The 19,357-nt window shown below is 37.2% G+C and overlaps 1 protein-coding gene and 1 long non-coding RNA gene across 2 annotated transcripts; one reads left to right on the top strand and one right to left on the bottom strand.

Annotated features, from left to right (window-relative positions):
* The first annotated feature begins 1,680 nt into the window (after nucleotides 1–1,680).
* LOC106157857 (uncharacterized) lies at nucleotides 1,681–16,838 on the top strand. The gene is made up of 17 exons (XM_087014029.1): nucleotides 1,681–1,770; nucleotides 2,216–2,268; nucleotides 2,519–2,603; nucleotides 3,010–3,188; nucleotides 6,973–7,085; nucleotides 7,438–7,563; nucleotides 8,020–8,158; nucleotides 8,724–8,787; nucleotides 9,110–9,204; nucleotides 10,878–11,000; nucleotides 12,345–12,429; nucleotides 12,659–12,837; nucleotides 13,107–13,219; nucleotides 13,850–13,975; nucleotides 14,356–14,497; nucleotides 14,835–14,898; nucleotides 15,856–16,838. Exons 2-17 carry the CDS (start codon nucleotides 2,245–2,247, stop codon nucleotides 15,951–15,953), a joined length of 1,755 nt encoding a protein of 584 aa, XP_086870155.1. The 5' UTR covers nucleotides 1,681–1,770; nucleotides 2,216–2,244; the 3' UTR covers nucleotides 15,954–16,838.
* Nucleotides 5,303–6,135, bottom strand: LOC147761680 (uncharacterized). Its single transcript, XR_015334578.1, has 2 exons — nucleotides 5,902–6,135; nucleotides 5,303–5,425 (listed from the first exon to the last, which is right to left on the bottom strand). It is a non-coding gene; the product is annotated as an uncharacterized LOC147761680 (long non-coding RNA).
* Nucleotides 16,839–19,357: the final 2,519 nt, after the last annotated feature.

The following is a 19,357-nucleotide window of genomic DNA, read 5'->3' as shown; positions in this document are numbered from 1 at the left end:
GTCCATAACTTTTTGAGTTATGTTGATGACAGACAAACAGACAGACAAACAGGGGTAAAAACATAACTTCCTTGGCGGAGGTAATAAGCCTTTTATTGATATGCAACATGTTAAGACATGTATATCTTGGTCCGTCAAGAAGGTAGCCACTTTCCTGCCCCCCCCCCCCCCCCCCCCTACGCATCCTTAGATGAAATATATTGCTCTCGCAGTACATGCTGAAATAAATGGATCAAAATTATTTAGTAATACGACATTCTCGACGTAAAGATATCGCTCAGACCACGACGTAACATCATGGTCCTGCTGAGACGTCGGCTAAAATCATGCTAATCATTTAAATTGCACTCTTTCTTCGATAGATATAAAACATCCGATAGCACCATTTTAAAATACGCAGTGTCTTAATAACAGCTAGCAGCCTCAGTACATCGTCGTCTGCCAAGTAGGTAATATGTCCAATATGAGTAGCAAAAAAGAATAGCCCCGCATCTGGCTTCCATTCCATCAACAGCTGACATATTTTTTTTTCTCTGAATACCAGAGAGGAACATGATATGTAAACTTTGAGTTTAGTTCCGCGTTTATCTATATTTATCTTTCTATTCGTTTAATTATCTGATTCTCTATTAATTTTTCTATTTTCTTTTATACTTTTTGCTATTTGCTTGTATTCGCGTTGTCTCTTCTTGGATAAACCAGCTCGGGGCAACAGATGAGTGTTGGAAGTGCTTTAGATGTGCGAATTGCAGACACAATCGAATTTCCTCACAATCGCAATAATATAGGGAAATAAGCTGGTCAAAATTCTTATTTCAAGAGTGGAATATTAACGTTTTTTTTTCAGAAACCAAAGGGGGGGGCTACGTTTGATTTCACCTGTGACGTTACAGAGCACGATGAGAGCCAAAGCGGATCATAATTTGGCGGTTTTAGTTTCGAGTAGTCTTTGCAATTTCTAATGTTTCACTGGGGAGTTGCCCCGGGTACTGTAAGATCATGTGACTAGTCTTGATAAGCAAGGCCAGAGAGGAGGGGAAGATATTAAAAAAAACAAGAAAAAAGAATGATTGGGTAAAACAATAGTGGCGACGTGACTTTTGAACAAAATAAAGAAAAAATTATCTTGCTGATAATCCCACCGAGAAGACAGCACCCTCAGATGGAAGGGCAGTAATTTCTGTTACACCGGTTTGGATATTGACTCAATTCAAGTTTGAATTGTAGCGTAGCTGGTAAACTATAGAGATCAGTGTCCATCCCCGTCCACACCCTTTGTACACCTTCTTTGGGGGTGCACTTGGCTACATGTATTAACAGTATTTTTAAGACCACTATACTCAGCCTGTTAAACAAGTGCAAGTGCCTCACAAGAAACTGATGCGTTTTAACTGCATCTTATCATGCTGACGTGCTTGAAAAAAATAGTAACATTTAGGTAGCGGTTAAAGTTTTTTTTTTTTTTTTATTTCGGAATAAACCGTCCTAGTTCGGATCATGCATAGGCCCTATATACATGTATACCTCGACGAGGAGGAATATGAATAATGTGTGTACAGGTAGTCCTACATGTACACTATGTAAATAATTCGATATTGCATAAGCTACGTTTGCCTTCATTTGTCAGATATGTGACCATTACACAAATGGTGGAAAAAGGTAGCCAATCAGGGTAATGGTTATAAATAGCAACTCGGTTTACAGGCACAACAAATACCTGTTATAGTCCAGCAATACTGCAATGTCATTGTCGATGCTGCGTTCAATAAGGTAAGCATTATAGTATGTTTCCTAGTTATGACTATATATGCTAGTTTTAAGATGGACATGAATAGGCCAACTAAGTGACATTGCGGACTTAATGCGTCAAAGGGTGGATTAATATACAGAGGATTTTAATATATAGGTCACAATTATGTTTTATAGCAGGCCTACATATCCCTAAGTACTGAATAAGATGAGAACGCCGTAATGGCTAGGTTACATGCATGCACATGGTTTATAGAAAAAGCTGTGGCAAAATGGAATGTGGTGTTAAGACGTGTTCTTCGCAGGCCCGAATACTACTAGTTCTCCCCTCTCCCCTCCCCCCCCCCCCTCATCCCACTACCTCCTACAGTGTATCCCTTCCTCTGAACAACACTCGCGCGCACAATCACCCACGCCACGCATTGTTCGAGTTGTTTTCATATGGTTTGATCATTTTTTATTCCAGATCTTGAGCTCCTTTGAAACCAGACAAAAATGGCAAGCAAGCGCGTAGCGGTGGTGAGTAAAATCTCTCTCTCTCTCTCTCTCACACACACACACACACAAACACACACGAACACACACACACACACACACACTCTCTCTCTCTCTCTCTCTCTCTCTCTCTCTCTCACACACACGCACACACACACACACACACAGACACACACACATACACGCCTGAGCACATGTACATCTACATGTACGCAATTAACTTACCAGTTTGAATACAAAAAAATAAAAACATTTTTTTCTCAAAATTTTTTAGGTAACTGGCGGTAACAAAGGAATAGGCCTCGCTGTTGTCAAGACCCTTTGTCAACAAAATCCTGACTGGATTGTATATTTAACAGGTAGGATATTGTTTTTTTTTTTTTTAAATTTGAGTGGGTAGGAACATATGCATTTGTTTGATACGAGTATTTCTGAGGCCTGAGAACATTGCAAATGAACAAAAATTCCCTTTATCATCATCATTCCAATAATAATATAAATAATGATTATTATGATTATTATTATTGTTATTTTTGTTGTATGGTAATATGTTTTAAAATATATATCTAGTTAACTGTCAATAATGAAGTGAAGATTTATAATAATAATAATAATGTTGCAGAACTGAAAAACGGTGTGACCTGAATATAAATTTGTCGTTGTATACTTTCAACTTAATTTATTTTCCTATTATTTATTCCTTTTCCATATCTTTTTTTTATTTCACATTGATCTTGATCAGTAATGATATATATTTTTCCTCAGCCCGTGATGTCGGACGTGGGCAGGCAGCAGTGGATGCCCTAAAGAAGGAGGGCGTGAGTCCGTCATTCCACCAGTTAGATATCAACAGCGCGGACAGCATCGCGGCACTACGGGGTTACCTTGAGAAAACTTACGGAGGGCTGGACGTGCTGGTGAACAACGCTGCTATTGCTTACAAGGTTAGGTGCACGTTCACTACTACCCCCCCCCCCCCCAGGGGCGGATCTAGGTTTAATTGAAGGGGGGGGGGAGGGTGCCCGGATGCGAAGCCGACCTCCACCCCTCCCCTTGGCGTGGGGATCGGGGCCTGCTGAAGGGTCCCGAATTGTTTGGGTAATTTAGAGGGTTTGACGGTGCCATTTGGTACGGTTATGAACTACATGTATGATTCAGCTAGTCAAAATTCAAATTGCAACAGGGAGACCAATGGTGTGATCAGGACCCCCGGAAACCCCCCCTAAATTCGCTACTGCTGTGGATGGCGTTTGGGGGATTTTCAAACCCATGGAGTGTACCTTTAAGGTTGAAATTTTTGTAGTTACTTTTAAACAATAACTCATTATTTGTTATCATTAACAAAAATATCTATTTTGTGCCATTGAGTTTGATTTTTTAAAAAATCAAGTTTGATTACATAGATATTAGGTCTCTTGTTAATACATGTTTTTAACACATGCAAAATAATGAAGGGTTTCATATTTTGCATCACTACAGTTTGCATAACTTTAATCATCACATCTAGTATTAAAACGTTCTAACAATGTTATAAAAATAAATAGATAAGTGTCGGTTATATTTACCAATAACGTAAGCAGAAATCGCGCTTTAGGGGCATCAACCTGCGCCATTCGTTGTCTTAACTACACCTAGTGGCTGATTACAAATTGCGATTTGTGTTAGTCGGCGATTAGAGCGATGAGAACCCTCGGGCAGTCGGTACCTACCCGGAATTACAGACATGATGAAATGCTTTTTTAAAATCTATAAAATAGACTTTAATTATATAATAAGGTTTATCAAAATTATTAAAAAGGTGTTTTCAGGTAATCCTGATAGTTGATTGGTGTTTTTGATGAATTAGTGGATTGTTTAAGCTTCTTTTTAGAAAATTCATTCTAATAATTGCTTACAAGGTCAGCTAACACAGGAGTAGTGAAAAGGTTTAGCAGTGAAATCTTGACTGAGGCAAGTACGCAACGGTCATTTGATAGACAAGTTGGGGGAGTCCATTCATTGTACGGGTGGCAGGTGGGGGTCAATTGCAAAAAAAAAGGGGGTGGCAGGTGGGGCGAGTCCACTGCATAAAAGGGGTGGCAGGTGGGGCAGGTCCATTGCATTACAGGGGTGACAGGTGGGGCGAGTCCATTGCAATAGAAGGGGTGACAGGTGGGGCGAGTCCATTGCAATAGAAGGGGTGACAGGTGGGGCGAGTCCATTGCAATAGAAGGGGTGACAGGTGGGGCGAGTCCATTGCAATAGAAGGGGTGACAGGTGGGGCAGGTCTACTGCATTAGAGGGGTGAGAGGTGGGGCTAGTCCATTGCATTAGAAGGGATGACAGGTGGGGCGAGTCCATTAAATTAGAGGGGTGACAGGTGGGGAAGGTCCATTGCACTAGAAGGGGTGTCAGGTGTGGCGAGTCCATTGCATCAGAGGGATGACAGGTGAGATTAATTCATTGCATAAGAAGGGGTGACAGGTGGGACGAGTCTTGTAATTATCCCAATTTGGTTCAGAGAACAGGAACTGAAGAAGTTGTTCTGTTACTTTAGAAATCAAAATTTTTGGCCAATTTCAGTCGTATCCATTAAAACTAACTTTATTTAAGCTTACATCTGAATCATCCCACATTTTCATTATAACATTCAAATATCAAATTAAGTATTTATACCAAGCATAGGCCGCCAAATTAAAACAATTCACGATAGCAAAAGCCAAAACCCGTCAAAATGGGACCCTCCCAATATGAGGAAATATAGGAAAAATTGCATCCAAACGAATTGATTCCATATACTATAGAACAAAAATCACATGTGAATTTTCTAAAAACCAGGATTGTAATTTTTTTATGAATTTGAACTATAAAATGTAGGTTGTTGGAAACCATATTAGACGTTTTATTTCTGGTCATATTACTGGTCATTTTACAACTATTTAATATTTAGGTGCCACAGAAAACCGTCAACCAAAAAAACATTGACATTATTTACAGATCAGCTTGAATTTGAAAATCCTCAAAAACTAAAAATAACCCATTTTCCATTTCATAACAAAGTGAAAAATAAAACGCCAAATCACAAAAAAATTTATTGAGTTTTATTGAATTTTATTGAGCGTGGGTTCCTGTGAGTGAAGCAAAGGCTATAGACTTCATAGGTTGTTTTCAGGCGGATGCTGTTCAGAATCTCGTTGTGCTCCTGAAAAGATAAAATAATGTTTACAACTTTGAACTAAATAGACAGGCTGTCTACATTCTAATGATGCCGGTAATATCACAGGGCAGAGGGCACATATAAATGGAATGGCGTGCACGTTTATTAACTAGTATGATGTTCAGACTGAGCTACCGCAAAACCAAAATAATGATCTAGTTAAAAAAAGTAGCATTGATAGCACAAGCCGTTTCATTTGCAGGGTGGGTGAGGTTATTGCTACAACCGTTAATATATTCCTCTTGATATTAAAAGTTTTAAAACGTGTTGTAGTACATGTTGACGCATTTCAGAGAAAGAGATCGTTTACAAATTCTCTTCGAAAATTATAACAAATATATATAATAAGTTTTCATACAGTGAACCGTGTAATGGATGGACAACACACGGCGCAATGGAGACGACAGGCTGTGTAAAACGTGTATCGAAATATGTAAAGAAATAGTGATATATGTACTCACCAACATGCATTTGCTTCCACGCCTTATAAAAGCTCGACCTTCTGACTGCACCACACATACTGTTGCATCTACACCCGACTCTGTCTAACTGCCAAGTGAGCATTCGGGAAGACAGCCCGCACTACGATGAGCAACTTGTTGTTATGCAAATAACAACAGGTATAGCTCATTTTAGGTGAGAGGTTGTTACTGAAACTGTTCACGAATGTTCAATAAACGCGGTGGTGATGCCTTCAATTACTAAAAGTGGTGCAAATATTCGATGTCACATACGATACTCTACAAGGCCGAATTTTTTTGGGTTTTCTGGAGAGCAAACTGTACCCTTTGGTACGGTTTAGAACTATGATTTAGCTAGTCAAAATTCTAATTTCAAGAGGGGAATATAAGTGTGATATATTTTTCAGAAACTGAAGGGGGAATCAGGACCCTCTTGCCCCCCCCCTCTAAATCCGCCACTGTCCCTCCCCTCCCCCCCCTTTCTGGGACCATATATTATTTACACTAAACATCCAACGATGTTGTTTTAGCTATTCACAAAGTGTGCACATTTTCTGCACGGTAACTACATATGTACGTCATCACCCAACCGGTGTGTTGATTAAAGGGTTCCGGAGCAAGCCTCTCCTGTGCACGACATTGTACTCTACACCCGTAGAAGATGTTTAAGGTGAACACAAAATGCTTTTTGAATATGATCGTGAGTTAACCAAGGAGCATTTATTTATTTATTTATTTATTTATTTATTTATTTATTTATTTATTTATTTATTTTTGCGCAGAAGGCATTATATATACAAGTTGTTACACACCAACAGAAGAATGTAACCCTAACCTCGCGATGTCAACGCAAGTGACATTCGAAGTTTAACTTAAATGTGTGACTGGCGACTGGCAATTACTGTTCTACCATGACAATACAATTGGTCCAATTAATGCAAATAATTATCTTATAACTTACTTACCGGTATGTGCGTGTGTACCAGTATGCACGTGCGTGCGTGCATGTGAGTGGTGCATGATACTCTTAAGAACAAAAACGAAATTAGATGCGTTTTATTCTTTTTGCAGGCTAGTTCCACGGCTTCTTTCGCCGAGCAAGCAGAAGTGTCCATGGCAACGAACTATACTGCCATGCTGAATGTTTGCGATAGCTTGTTTCCTCTTCTGAGGCCCCATGCAAGGTACTGAGAGAGAGAGAGAGGTTGTGCGCTTATTCAAATTAACATTCTCTTCAATTCACAGAAGTTTGTAGTATACAAAGTTTCGTTTTGGGTTGTACATATATCAAAGCTAGTGGTCGTCTGAAGTATGTTGCAGTACTGCACTGTTTTAATATTTTATTAAAATATTGAAATCTTGATGAAGTACAAATAAAAGTGTCAGTTTTTTTCCAAAGCGCGCCGTGCAATATGTTTGGATACAGCTAAATTGAATTAAAACCCAATTTTGTTTGAGTTTTGAAATAGATAAGAATGTCCACCACTTCAGTATGCCGATTCCCAGCTTGATCTCACATTTCCATTTGATTTCCAGGGTGGTCAACGTGTCCAGCTTCGTCAGCCAAATGGCACTGAGCAAAATGAGCGCTGAACTAAAGAAAAAATTCACATCAAAACTCACCATGGATCAGCTATCTGCACTGATGAAAGATTTTGTGGAGTAAGTAACGAGTTTCAAATCACTGGTCGCCCTCACGATTGGCTCCAATAGGCGTTTAACAACGCTAGGTAATTCCCGCTGCTTGCGGGTCAATCCGATTGTGACTATGGAGTCGTTCAGAATGAGTTAGGTTGCTATAGCTAATGCACGCTCCACGAGGACTCTCGCTGAATGCAACCAGACTAACAGACTTACAAGCCTCCATTTGTCTCCAATTCGTTCTCGTTTAATCACCAACTTTTCTGTATTCTACTCAGCGTCAGGAGGCAACGAAGGATGCATGTAAAGTCTGTAAACCGGATTGCATTCAGCGAGAGTCCCCGTGGTCCTGGAGTTGGTATGCTTAAGCTAAGTCGCTAAAACTCGTTCTAACGCTCCCTGTTGAACCACCTTTGTTTTATAGGTCTGATTTGCCTTGTCTGTAAGTCAAAATGAAAAAAACTGTCCTTTTTCCAGGCTAGCTAAAGTTGGAAAGCACACAGAGAATGGCTGGCCTGACTGGGCGTACGGCGTCACTAAGGTTGGAGTCACGTGCATGACGATTATCCAACAGGAGGCTCTCGACAAGGACTCAAGGGACATTATTGTTAACGCCGTAAGTTATAAGCATTTAGTTTTACTGGGGAACGCAACTGTCTTGGGTCTTTAAATACGAGGTGATTAGATGATGATATCGTGCCATGTATAGACATTTTAAATGTGCATCTTGATCACTTTAGAGGTTAGACGGAGACAAATCAACCAGATATTGACGCCACTGGTGCAGGTTTACATCGCGATATGCAATGTGTAATTAGGGTGTATTCCCAGAGATTTAGATCGATCCAGGGATTAAAATTTAGATCGACCTAACTCCCGGGGGGTTCACGCTAAATTGCAGTCAGCCGAGCGCGCACCAAAGTTAATTACCCCCTTTCAGCTTTCAGTAGGCAAGACAGACGCTTAAGCCGACTAAGCTGACAGTAATCTAGTGAGACTCCCCACAGGGATAGATCGATCTAAAATCTATGGAAATGGGGTCTATAACACTGGCTCTTTTTGAAGCGTAATCCAAATTCAGGGTTTCGGAGGGGGACAGAAGGATGTCAAACATTTATTTGTCTGGATTTTTTTTTATTTTCTTGATATACGGTCTAAGGAAGCAGTTCTATCATTTCCAGGTTGACCCGGGTTGGGTACAGACCGACATGACCGGCAACAAAGGCAAAAAGACACCTGCAGAAGGTACTTGTACATTAAGTCAACCGCTGGTCTTTAAAAAGCTTATAATACGCCTTAGAACTATATATTGTCAAAGCTTACTTAAAGTGGACATGTGAGCGATTTCTGCTTAACGACCGAGGTGCATCCTATCTGAAATCCTTTGGAAAATCAAGATCGATTTAATTTACCGATTTTTCATTTCTAAATTCCCAATTTTTGACTAACTCTTGTAGTGGAGGAGACATATGTTTTTTTTTTTTTTTTTTTTTTTTTTTTTTTTTTTTTTTTGACTTTTGACTTTTGACTGTGGACGTCTGATTTCATTTAATTTTTTTCTTTCCAGGAGCCGATTCAATTGTCTACTGCGCAACATTACCTCCAAATACGAAAGAGCCACGCGGGAAATTAGTGAGCGACCGCAAAGTTCAACCATGGCAGTAGAACAATCTACAATTTTTACTTTAGCTTAGGAGCTTTAGGAATAACAAATAAAAAAGGAGACATTTTTCATAATTATCTGGAATTTGCTGTTTACATTTGGAAAACAAAATGCGTACACAGACCAGGAATATTAGCCATGGCAGGAATTTAAAAAGGGAGTAGAAGTGACGAACATGTACAGAAACTAGTACTCTTCGACGTTTTAGTTATTTTGAGTAGAATCTCAGCTCTTGAAAAACATAAAAATCCCTTTCACCTGTATGGATACATTAAGGTGCATATTCATTTCATGAAGGGATTCACATGCCCCTCAGTTTAACATTCCTTATCAAATAACATATTTATGTAAACCGTGTAATTTTTGTCGCAACGCAATTATTCCTATTGTCTTTTTAAATAACATTAACGTGGTATTAATGAAACATGCCTCTTTTGAATGGGACGGGACCGAATTCATATTAGAAGACTTATTCTATTTTTATTATTTCCCTTTTTTTAAAAAATTATCAGCAATAAATTGCATGTGATTTTATAGATTCAAATGAAACAACGTAGTGCTTTAAGCATGCATATTTTATCGCAAGGCACTCTAGATATGTTACAATTGTTTTTAAACAGTTAACTTTTTTAACATTGGTTTTGATAGGAGAAATATATCTTATCAATTATCATTGTTGTTATTTATTTTTCGTTTAAGTTTTATCTTGGCCGTAAGCACAAATTAAAAAAAAATTGGACTCAATGAAGTAATAAATAAATAAATAAATAGAATATCAAATCCTACAAAGGTCCATCAGATTTCAAAAAAGTATGTCTGTGATCGATCCCCAAATTCTCAGTTATCTCTCGGACATAATAACGAAATTTTTGTCACCCTGTATTTGTCTGTCTGCGTGTAAACTTCAAGTCTCTAGCGCAATTACAAAAAATGCATGTGTGGACCCAACTTTACTAATATCATCACTGTTTTGTTGTTGTTCGCGATGGAAAATACTGCAGTGTATCAAGTTCTAGGGAAGATTTGCCTATTATTTACTTTCTTATATAACGTCTATCTTTTGTATGCTTGGAGATGGTGCAGTCTTACTATATTTAGTTTTTCAGGTGTACATGCTACTGTAGTACATGAGGTGAACATGCTAGCTCTAAACCATAATATTAAAGGTATACTACAGAACATAGAAAGTGTAAACTGCAAAAATAAAATCGTTGTAACACTAAAGTCGCAGCGTGATAAATTGTGAAGATTTATTTCATATGTCATGAATAAGCCCCTTGATGCAGGCCCCCAGCATTTGTGAATATCTAGTGAAAAATCAATCTGTCACTTTGGCAGTCGGAGATGGAAAGGCCCAATGATTAACTGCATGTGCAACGTAATTTTTGTTTTGTCGGTGCTGCTACATGTATTTTAATATTCTGTTCTGTCCGGAATTGGTAGAAAAAAAACAAAAATCTATAAATCTAGAGGATACAGAACTAGTGTACAAACACCATCGCAGTCTTAGACAAAAAACGCGCACGTGGCACGTGACTGAGGGAATGCGCAATAAGTATATTACCAGTCATTTGAGATAACCCGGCCATTATTCGTACTTAAAGGGCATACTGCACTGGCTTACTGTGAAGGGCTAGTATAATAGACTCAATATCTATATACCGGGAATTAGGTCAAAATCCAGGTCGCCGTGTTGAACAAACACGGCGGTTGTACAACAAGTGACCAGTATTGTAGCGGTCGTGACACACTAGATAGTCAGCTAAAAACCATGGCTTCGCCGAGAGTTGCAGTGGTGAGCATATAGCATGTGTGTGTGTGTGTGTGTGTGTGTGTGTGTGTGTGTGTGTGTGGAGGGGGGGGGGGAGTAAGCTCATACCTAAGTCAACCGAGTTAAGTCCACCTGATCAAAATAACAATATCAGGGATGAATCCCTGTGGCACGTGTGTAAATTGGCAGGTTTTGTCTCTGGAATCTAGGATCCCAGGTAGACTATATACCTGTAGGTACCGTTGAACAGTGTCTAGGAATTCCACTTTATTGCCTCAATTAACTACCTAGCATGTGAGGCCGAACACTGAGGGAAAATTTACTCCTGTTCACCAGCCCCTGCTTGACCGTCCCTGCGATTTGATTCGATGTATTATTCCATTTAATAAATTTAATATATTTAATAAATGGATTCACGCCAGTTATTTAAAATGCTATGCCTTCCTGTATTTATAGTATATTTCGCCAGGTACTGTGATTAGAGGGACTTATAGTATTCAGGGGCGGATTTAGGCCGTCTTCTGGGTCTTCCGGAAGACGGTCAGATTTTCAAGTTTACATTGACGGGTATCTAATTTTTTCTGTCGGAAGACGGTCAAAAAGTGGAGGATGGATCAACAAATATAATATGGAAGACTGTCAGAAAATATCTCTGGATCCGCCCCTGGTATTTTACTTGTAAGTCTGAATTAAGAAAGATCATTAGCTTTGCAGGAAACACCGTATGTACACATAAAACATTATGGCTTTGGGGGGTTTTCAAATGCGTAGCCTACAGTGTACCTTTTAAAAGCAACGAATCGATGAACCCCCAAACATTTTTCTCACTCGTTTCAAGTATTTTGCTGGAGGAGTGCGAAAGGGGGCACACATATTGTATAATTTAAGTTGCCTCTGCCCTGGACCCGCCTTAGATACCTACACAGTGCACTTAATGGTCAATGAGTCTAGAAAATTGTGGAATGACTCAGCAAATTTCTGAAATCGATCAAACAATCACACCGTGCACATGTGAAGGCATAACTCACGTACGTGAGTTGGATATAATTTTTAATTCATCATCATCATCATCATCATCATTTAGAGCCTTTAGTGTTCCACTGTTGGACAAAGGCCTCAGCATGCTTTTTCCATTGTTTCCTATCCTGAGCCTCAGATTTCCAGTTTGGCCAAGGTTTCTTCTTCCAAGACTTCCAGTAGTCATCTAATTCATCCCTCCAAATTTTTAATTACATGTATTAAAATCTTGTCCTTACTATTTTCCCTTTCGTATGTAATTTTTTATAGATATAAGTCTGCGATCCACTTGAGTACTGAAAATTTAAGTCCGTTTGTTTAAAACAGGGTAGCATTTTTTAATCTTCGCAGGTGACGGGCAGTAACAAAGGCATAGGACGTGCGATTGTGAAGACACTTTGCAAGCAACACCCCGAGTGGATTGTTTATTTGACAGGTACGTGTGTAGAATGATGTATTTGTCCAAAATCTCAAAATAAATGCCGAATGAATTTGTATTTTTTTTATTATTATTTTAAGATATAAAAACTCAAATGTAATTATCAAATTGTAATAATCAAATGCCATCGACTAGGGAGATACTTTTCAAGCTTCATCCCTGATAATATTAACATGATTTTATATAACGTGATTTGTTTATTGACTTCTTTATTTTTATTTTTTAGCTCGAGACACAGGGCGTGGCCAGCAAGCAGTTCAAGAACTTGAAAAAGAAGGTGTTAAACCGCTTTTTCATCAGTTAGACTTAGACAACAAGGACAGTATTGAGGCTTTCAGGGCACACCTTGAGAAAACTCACGGTGGCCTAGATGTATTAATAAATAATGCCGGGATTGCATACAAGGTGATTCTCAGCTAATATTAACATGTTTTTCTCGATTTTTATTTTCTCATTTCTTTAATGTTTTAAAAACCTAACTATATAATGTATATGTTGATAAAATATAACTCAGTTCAATGCTTAATTGTGGATTACTTGGATTATAAACTGATGATATATCTTTTTATTTCCCTTTTACATTTCATTCCATTCATTCATTCATTTATGGTCTACTGTTAATTTATTTGTGCGTTTGTTTGTTTTTTCTTATTATGTTTTTCTTCTTTTGACAGATGGCATCAAAAGCTCCATTTTCAGAACAAGCTGAGGTAACAGTTAACACAAACTACTGGGGAACTGTTAACGTGTGCAACAGTTTGTTTCCCCTGCTAAGACCCCATGCCAGGTAAGTATTCAACAGCCATTTCGGGGGGGGGGGGGGGGGGGGGCATGGCAAACGTGGATCCCCTTAACTTGTAAATGGCCACACACACACACACACACACACACACACACACACACCATCTTCTGAAATGTAGGCCTACTTCCCAAAATCCAATAAAAGAAAGTGAAATAAAAAATAAAATCAAGTTTTCACACTTGTGTCCCATAGTACATATTATTATAGAAAAACTGATCTCTTTTACTGGTTTATATTTGCTGAGGAAAGAAAAGTACACTTTTTCCTTGTGCCCTCCTCTTCCATTACTGTTATCCTACACAGGAGGTACTGCAGTCCTCATATAGCAGTAACTCTTTAAAATCAAACAAATTAATAAAAATAGATTTTCCAAATATGATTTAAAAGTTTGAAAGTGACATAGGTTAAATGCTATATAAATAAAACATTTTGTGTGAAGCTAAAATGATAAATGTTGAAAAATAATCTTATTTAAAGTGTGACTTAAAAAAATTGTAGTAAAATCAATTAAGTTTAGATGTTGATAAATAAAGATTCAACATTGACTCAACATTCACATTTTAACGTTGACATTTAATTTAATTTTATTATCAAGATTTATTATCTTTATTCTAGGGTGGTTCATGTGTCAAGTCAGGCCAGTACAGGTACACTGAGGAGAGTCAGTGAACAACTGAGGAAAACTTTCACATCAAAACTGACTATGGATGAGCTGTCGGCTCTTATGAAGCAGTTTGTGGAGTAAGTAGTGACTGATGAAGTATTTTGTGGAACAAGTAAATCCTCAGGAAAAAGTTCATTTAGTTATTCAAAATTTGAAATCAGGTTTTAGAGCAATTTTTCAGAGATTCATGAAAAATCTTTTGGAGCAAGTAAAGATCTTTAAAATAATTTGTAGAGTAGCCTACATGTGCATTTCACAGCAGATTTCAAATGTTTGAGACAGTTTTGTGTACCAAAGTAGTAGCCAAAGGTTTTACATTGTAATTTTTGTCAGCTTAGTCCTGAAAAAAAAATATGTGAAAAAGTGTTTGAAAGGTAGGGTTATGGAAAGTGAAATACATAATACAAAACACAATCAAATATTTCAAATGTCTCTTGTGTATTCAACTTTATTGAAGTGCTGCAAAAGATGGTACTTTCAAAGAGAAAGGCTGGCCAGAGAGTGCATACGGGACATCTAAAGTGGGCGTCACCTGTTTGGGCATTGTCCAGCAGGACATGTTTAACACTGACCCCAGAGAGGATATTGTGGTTAATACGGTAAGTTATGTGTTGTGTTATGTTTCTGAAAATTATTATTTAGTTAAAATACAGTGACTGATTTGGGGGGGGGGGGGGGGGGTCATGCTCTAAAGTTCACCCTCTAAAGTACCAAAATTATATATAGCTTACCCATACCCCATGCCAGAGGGGGCCAAGGGTCGGCTTTACATCTGCGGATCCCCCCCCCTCCTTCAAATAATCCTGGATCCACCCCCATTTGCAGTATTCCTTACTGATAAAAAATGAAAAGGACAGCTGTACACATGCAAATACATGTATACAGAGACTGATCATGACTTACTAAGGTTCTGCATCTTGTCTCTTATATCTCCAGTGTTGCCCTGGGTATGTGGACACTGACATGACCAGCCACAAGGGACCCAAGACACCAGAACAAGGTATTGTGATCAAATACAATGTACTTTAAATGTTATGATATTAAATCTATATGTACACTTCAAATGAAATATTTACATGTGTTTGTGATAGTACTGTACATGTATGTTTGTATGTGTGTATAGATCGGTTGACTAGTTGAAGGAAAAATGCAAATTCTATATTTTTAATCAAAGTAAATCTTATGAGTAAATGTGGTTTTTGTTGAATCCAAAACTGTTACAGTAATTATCATTCAGCTCTTTTACAATTAAATATATCTGTCACAAACTTAGGCAATGGCATTTCACATAAGATTTAACTTGACATTAATTATTTTGATGGAATGATGTTAAGGAGAATGTCTTGTGTGTTTGGCAGCCACTAACTAGTATAGTTTCAGGGCACTAGTAATGACAATTCCATATATTATTTCTCACAGAACAAAAAAGTGTAAAGAACTAGTCAAAGACATACCCACTACAGTGGCGGATTTAGAGGGGGGATCAGGGGTGTCCTGACCCCACCCCCTGCCCCTTTGGTTTCTGAAAAATATATCACACCAATATTTCCCTCTTGAAATTAGAATTTTGACTAGCTGAATAATAGTTCTAATCTGTACACCATTTGCCCTCCAAAACACCAAAAAAAAAAAGTTCAGAGCCCTTGAGCAGGCCCCGATAAAAAAAAATCAATCTGTGACCCACGAAAAGGGTAGCAAAACAGCACCTTCTGGGGAAAGGTTCTGATCAAGCCAACTATTGATTTCATACATGAGCAAAAATGTTCATTAGCTTGGTAGTTGGATCATAGATGATAATTCTTGAACACAAGTTGAACATTTTCTCCCTATCCTTAGCTCGATAAAGGCCTATGACCAGGTTGGTAGCAACTAAAAGGTAGGAAGAAAACATTTTCAGCTTGTGTTAAATAATTACCATCTGTGATATTTATATTTATTTCATGTTATTTCCATACAGGGGCAGACACCCCAGTATATCTGGCCACTCTCCCTCCTAATGTGAAGGAACCAAAAGGCAAGTTTCTGTACGAGAGGAAAGTTGTACCTTGGCAGTAAACAAGCATGGATTATTTGAAAGGAAAAGAGATCTGGAAGAAAACAAAGAATGAAGTGAAAGTAATCTCATAGGAAAACAAACCATATCTGAAAGTATGACTGTGCCATTGAATTAGAAGAAACTGTTTGTTAAATGTTGTACAGCTCTGTGGAAGGCATAAAGCTAAATGGAAAGTTAAAAGCTAGTCCTGAAAGAGCAAAAAAAAAATGTAATTTCAAAGTATGCGGAATATTTTTATTTATTTATTTATTTATTTATTTATTAACATCTGAATTTAGCAGCCTTATAGTGCTCCTATCAGTACAACATCCGACTGTAGTTGTGGCATTTAACAACTTTATAGAGATTTTTTAAAGTAGTTGTGATTTTTTCTCTTTTTATGGGTGCTTTTAATTTTTTTTTTTTACAAAATTAAATCTACAATCAAATAAATCTTTTAAATTTAAGCATGGTTTTATTGGCTATTGAAAATGTAACTCAATTTCTTAAAAAAGTAAAAGTGAATGCAGCTATATCCTTTTGAAAATGTGAAATTGCACCGCATAAAGTAATTATAACATATATCATGATAATATTATTTTGAACTGTTTGTTTCTTATAAAAAAAAGTTAATTTCATCAGAATAAAAGAGCACTCTGCAACTTGTATGCAAGGCCCATAGCAATGTGCATTATAACAATTTTTATATTAATTTACTAGTACAATATTTGTCACATCACATGTGGAGTGTTGTCCACACTTCATAAAAGTGAAATTGGCTAAATTTCCACTTAAGGTTATCAATGCTGAGAATAATTAAAATATGAAAAGAAATTATAATTATAAATAACATAAATTGAAATTTAAAAAAAGTATCACAAAATAAAAAGATAATGAAACTGGAAGTTGTGCATTTATTTTCACTCAAACTGTGTAACTGTTTTTACTGTCGTCACATAAAGAACAGCCTTAGACTGGAATGATTTGAACAAAGTGATAGATAGATAGATAGATAGATAGATAAGAAGATCTCTTTGATTTGGACACGAAACAAGGCAGCAAAGCTGTCAAATGTACAGACAAAAAAAAACAGAAAATAAAGAAGCAAATAAGTGAAAAATTAAATTTTCACAAAAAACTGTTAAATTGCCAGAAAAATTTACCAAACAGACTGGGTTGCCTAGGTTTCTTCAAATTTTGATGCAACATTACATAATGTTTAACAGCATAATGACAATCAAATGTTATTAATAAAATATCAGTAACATGGACATTCAGAAAATGTGACAAGCAAAAGTCTTCAGGATCATGGAACTTTAAAGTCACACCTTGAAAATGCCAATATGCGAAAAATTAAATTTTCACAAAAAACTGTTTAACTGCCAAAAAAAAAAAAAAAAAAAATACCAAACAGACTGCATTGCCTACTGAAGCTGTATTTTAGTCCCATGTTCCCATGTTTCTTTCCTGTAAGTTTGAGAACAGTAAGTGACATGATTTTCCTTAAATGGTCATCATGGAAGCAGTGCCCAAAATAGGGGTTTCTTCAAATTTTGATGCAATATTACATAATGTTTAACAGCTTAATGACCATCAATTTTTAATTATAAAATATTTGTATCACAGATATTCAGAAAATGTGACTAGCAAAGGTCTTCAGGCCCATGGAACTTCAAAGTCACGCCTTGAAAATGCCAAAATGTAAACAAGACAGCACTGTTCTGAAATGGGTTTATTTCCATTTTTAACACTTTTTTAACATAAAACAAAATAAACATTTTACTGCCATTTTTATATGACCAACTAAGAAAATTGATGAGATGGGAAAAGTATCAATAGAACAGTGTTAAATGTCCAATTTCCTCCATTCTGAGATTCTGAACATAGTGGATGATTGAATCTGACAAACTGCAATGATATGAGTTTATTTCCATTTTTGACACTTTATTACACAATACATGATAACAAGTTTACCAAGTTTTTTACATAATCAACTAACAATGTTGTAAAGATGCAGGAAATATCAAACAAAAACTTTTAGGCATCTTATTAGTTCAATAATGAGACTGTTAACATGCCTAATAATTGAATCTGAGGAAATGTGAAAAAACAGTATAACTTCTAAAATAATGGCCCGATTATGCTGATTTTCGAACTCAACCTGCGTTTTAGTAAGATTGACCACTCCTGTGAGTATAATGACAATTGGCCTATCTGTTTTTCTTATATTGTGTTATCAGTGTTGCATTTATATTGAAAATAGTGAAAAAACAGCATAAATTCCCTAAAAGTGACCCGATCATGCTGATTTTCGAACTTGACCTGCGTATTATGAATATTCATCCGTTCTGTAAGTTTCAAGTCAAAAGGTAAAATGGTTTTCCACTTATCGTGTTATCGGTGCTGCATATATGCTGAAAAAAGTGAAAAAACAGCATAAAATCCCTAAAAGTGACCCGATCATGCTGATTTTCGAACTTGACCTGCGTATTATGAATATTCATCAGTTCTGCAAGTTTCAAGTCAAAAGGTAAAATAGTTTTCCACTTATCGTGTTATCGGTAAAAGTGCACGGCGACGACGGCGACGACAGACGCAGATGATGGCTATATGTACAGACACATCTGTGTCTGTACATAAAAAGTTCTGTATTGCCGCAGGCCGAATTTCTAACGCGATTGTTTGTCATTGCGTTAGAGGAGACACCAAAATGCGACAAAGAGCACTCTATTCCATCCCATAATTATCCCGAAAAAAAGCTGCAGACGAGGCATGCGGTGTGGTCTGTATCAGTGTGGTTCTAGCTAAAGGTAAAAGGTAAAACAAGTGAGTATCTGTGCTTATCTCTTAAACAGAATATCCCCAGTCCTTCTAATGTGCGGATGCATTTGCCCCTGATTCAGTGAATCGTGTTATTATAATTTTTTTCATTCATGCACGGCGTGCTGTCAACATGCTGTCTCGACTCGACGTCTTCTGAGTGACTGTGCTCTGTCCTTTTATGTATAAATAATGTAACATTATACATATTGTTGCAAATTATTCGCATGCACATAGCTGTATATAAACACTGGGTCTTAGCCTTATACTTTATTATACTTCTTGCGAGATTCAATGTATTCCGTAACTCCACCCCAACCTTTCTAAAAAACAAAATGGTACACACACACACACACACACACACACACACACACACACAGAGAGAGAGAGAGAGAGAGAGAGAGTGAGAGAGAGAGTATCATGTTTACTGATCATTGCCAAATGCCCCTTTGCAGCGGTTTTTAATATGTATCATTTAAGAAAAAATTAATAAATGTGGTTGCTAATCGGTTGCTCCCTATCCTTTATTTTTTGCAATTATAATGTTTTCATAAAGGAATCAATAATTGAATATGAAATGGTATTCATGACATGCACCCCCACC

Source organism: Lingula anatina, chromosome 5 (genome assembly GCF_051362555.1).
Source record: "Lingula anatina isolate TDL-2025a chromosome 5, LinAna3.0, whole genome shotgun sequence".
In the NCBI taxonomy this organism is placed as follows: Eukaryota; Metazoa; Brachiopoda; class Lingulata; order Lingulida; family Lingulidae; genus Lingula; species Lingula anatina.
This window is presented reverse-complemented; position numbering and strand designations above follow the sequence as displayed.

Excerpts from the sequence above, each read along its gene's own strand:
- LOC106157857 (XM_087014029.1), top strand. The coding sequence starts at position 2,245 with ATGGCAAGCAAGCGCGTAGCGGTG. Across the intron at positions 12,430-12,658 it reads GTGGATTGTTTATTTGACAG|CTCGAGACACAGGGCGTGGC; the intron begins GTACGTGTGTAG and ends TTTATTTTTTAG. Across the intron at positions 12,838-13,106 it reads ATGCCGGGATTGCATACAAG|ATGGCATCAAAAGCTCCATT; the intron begins GTGATTCTCAGC and ends TTCTTTTGACAG.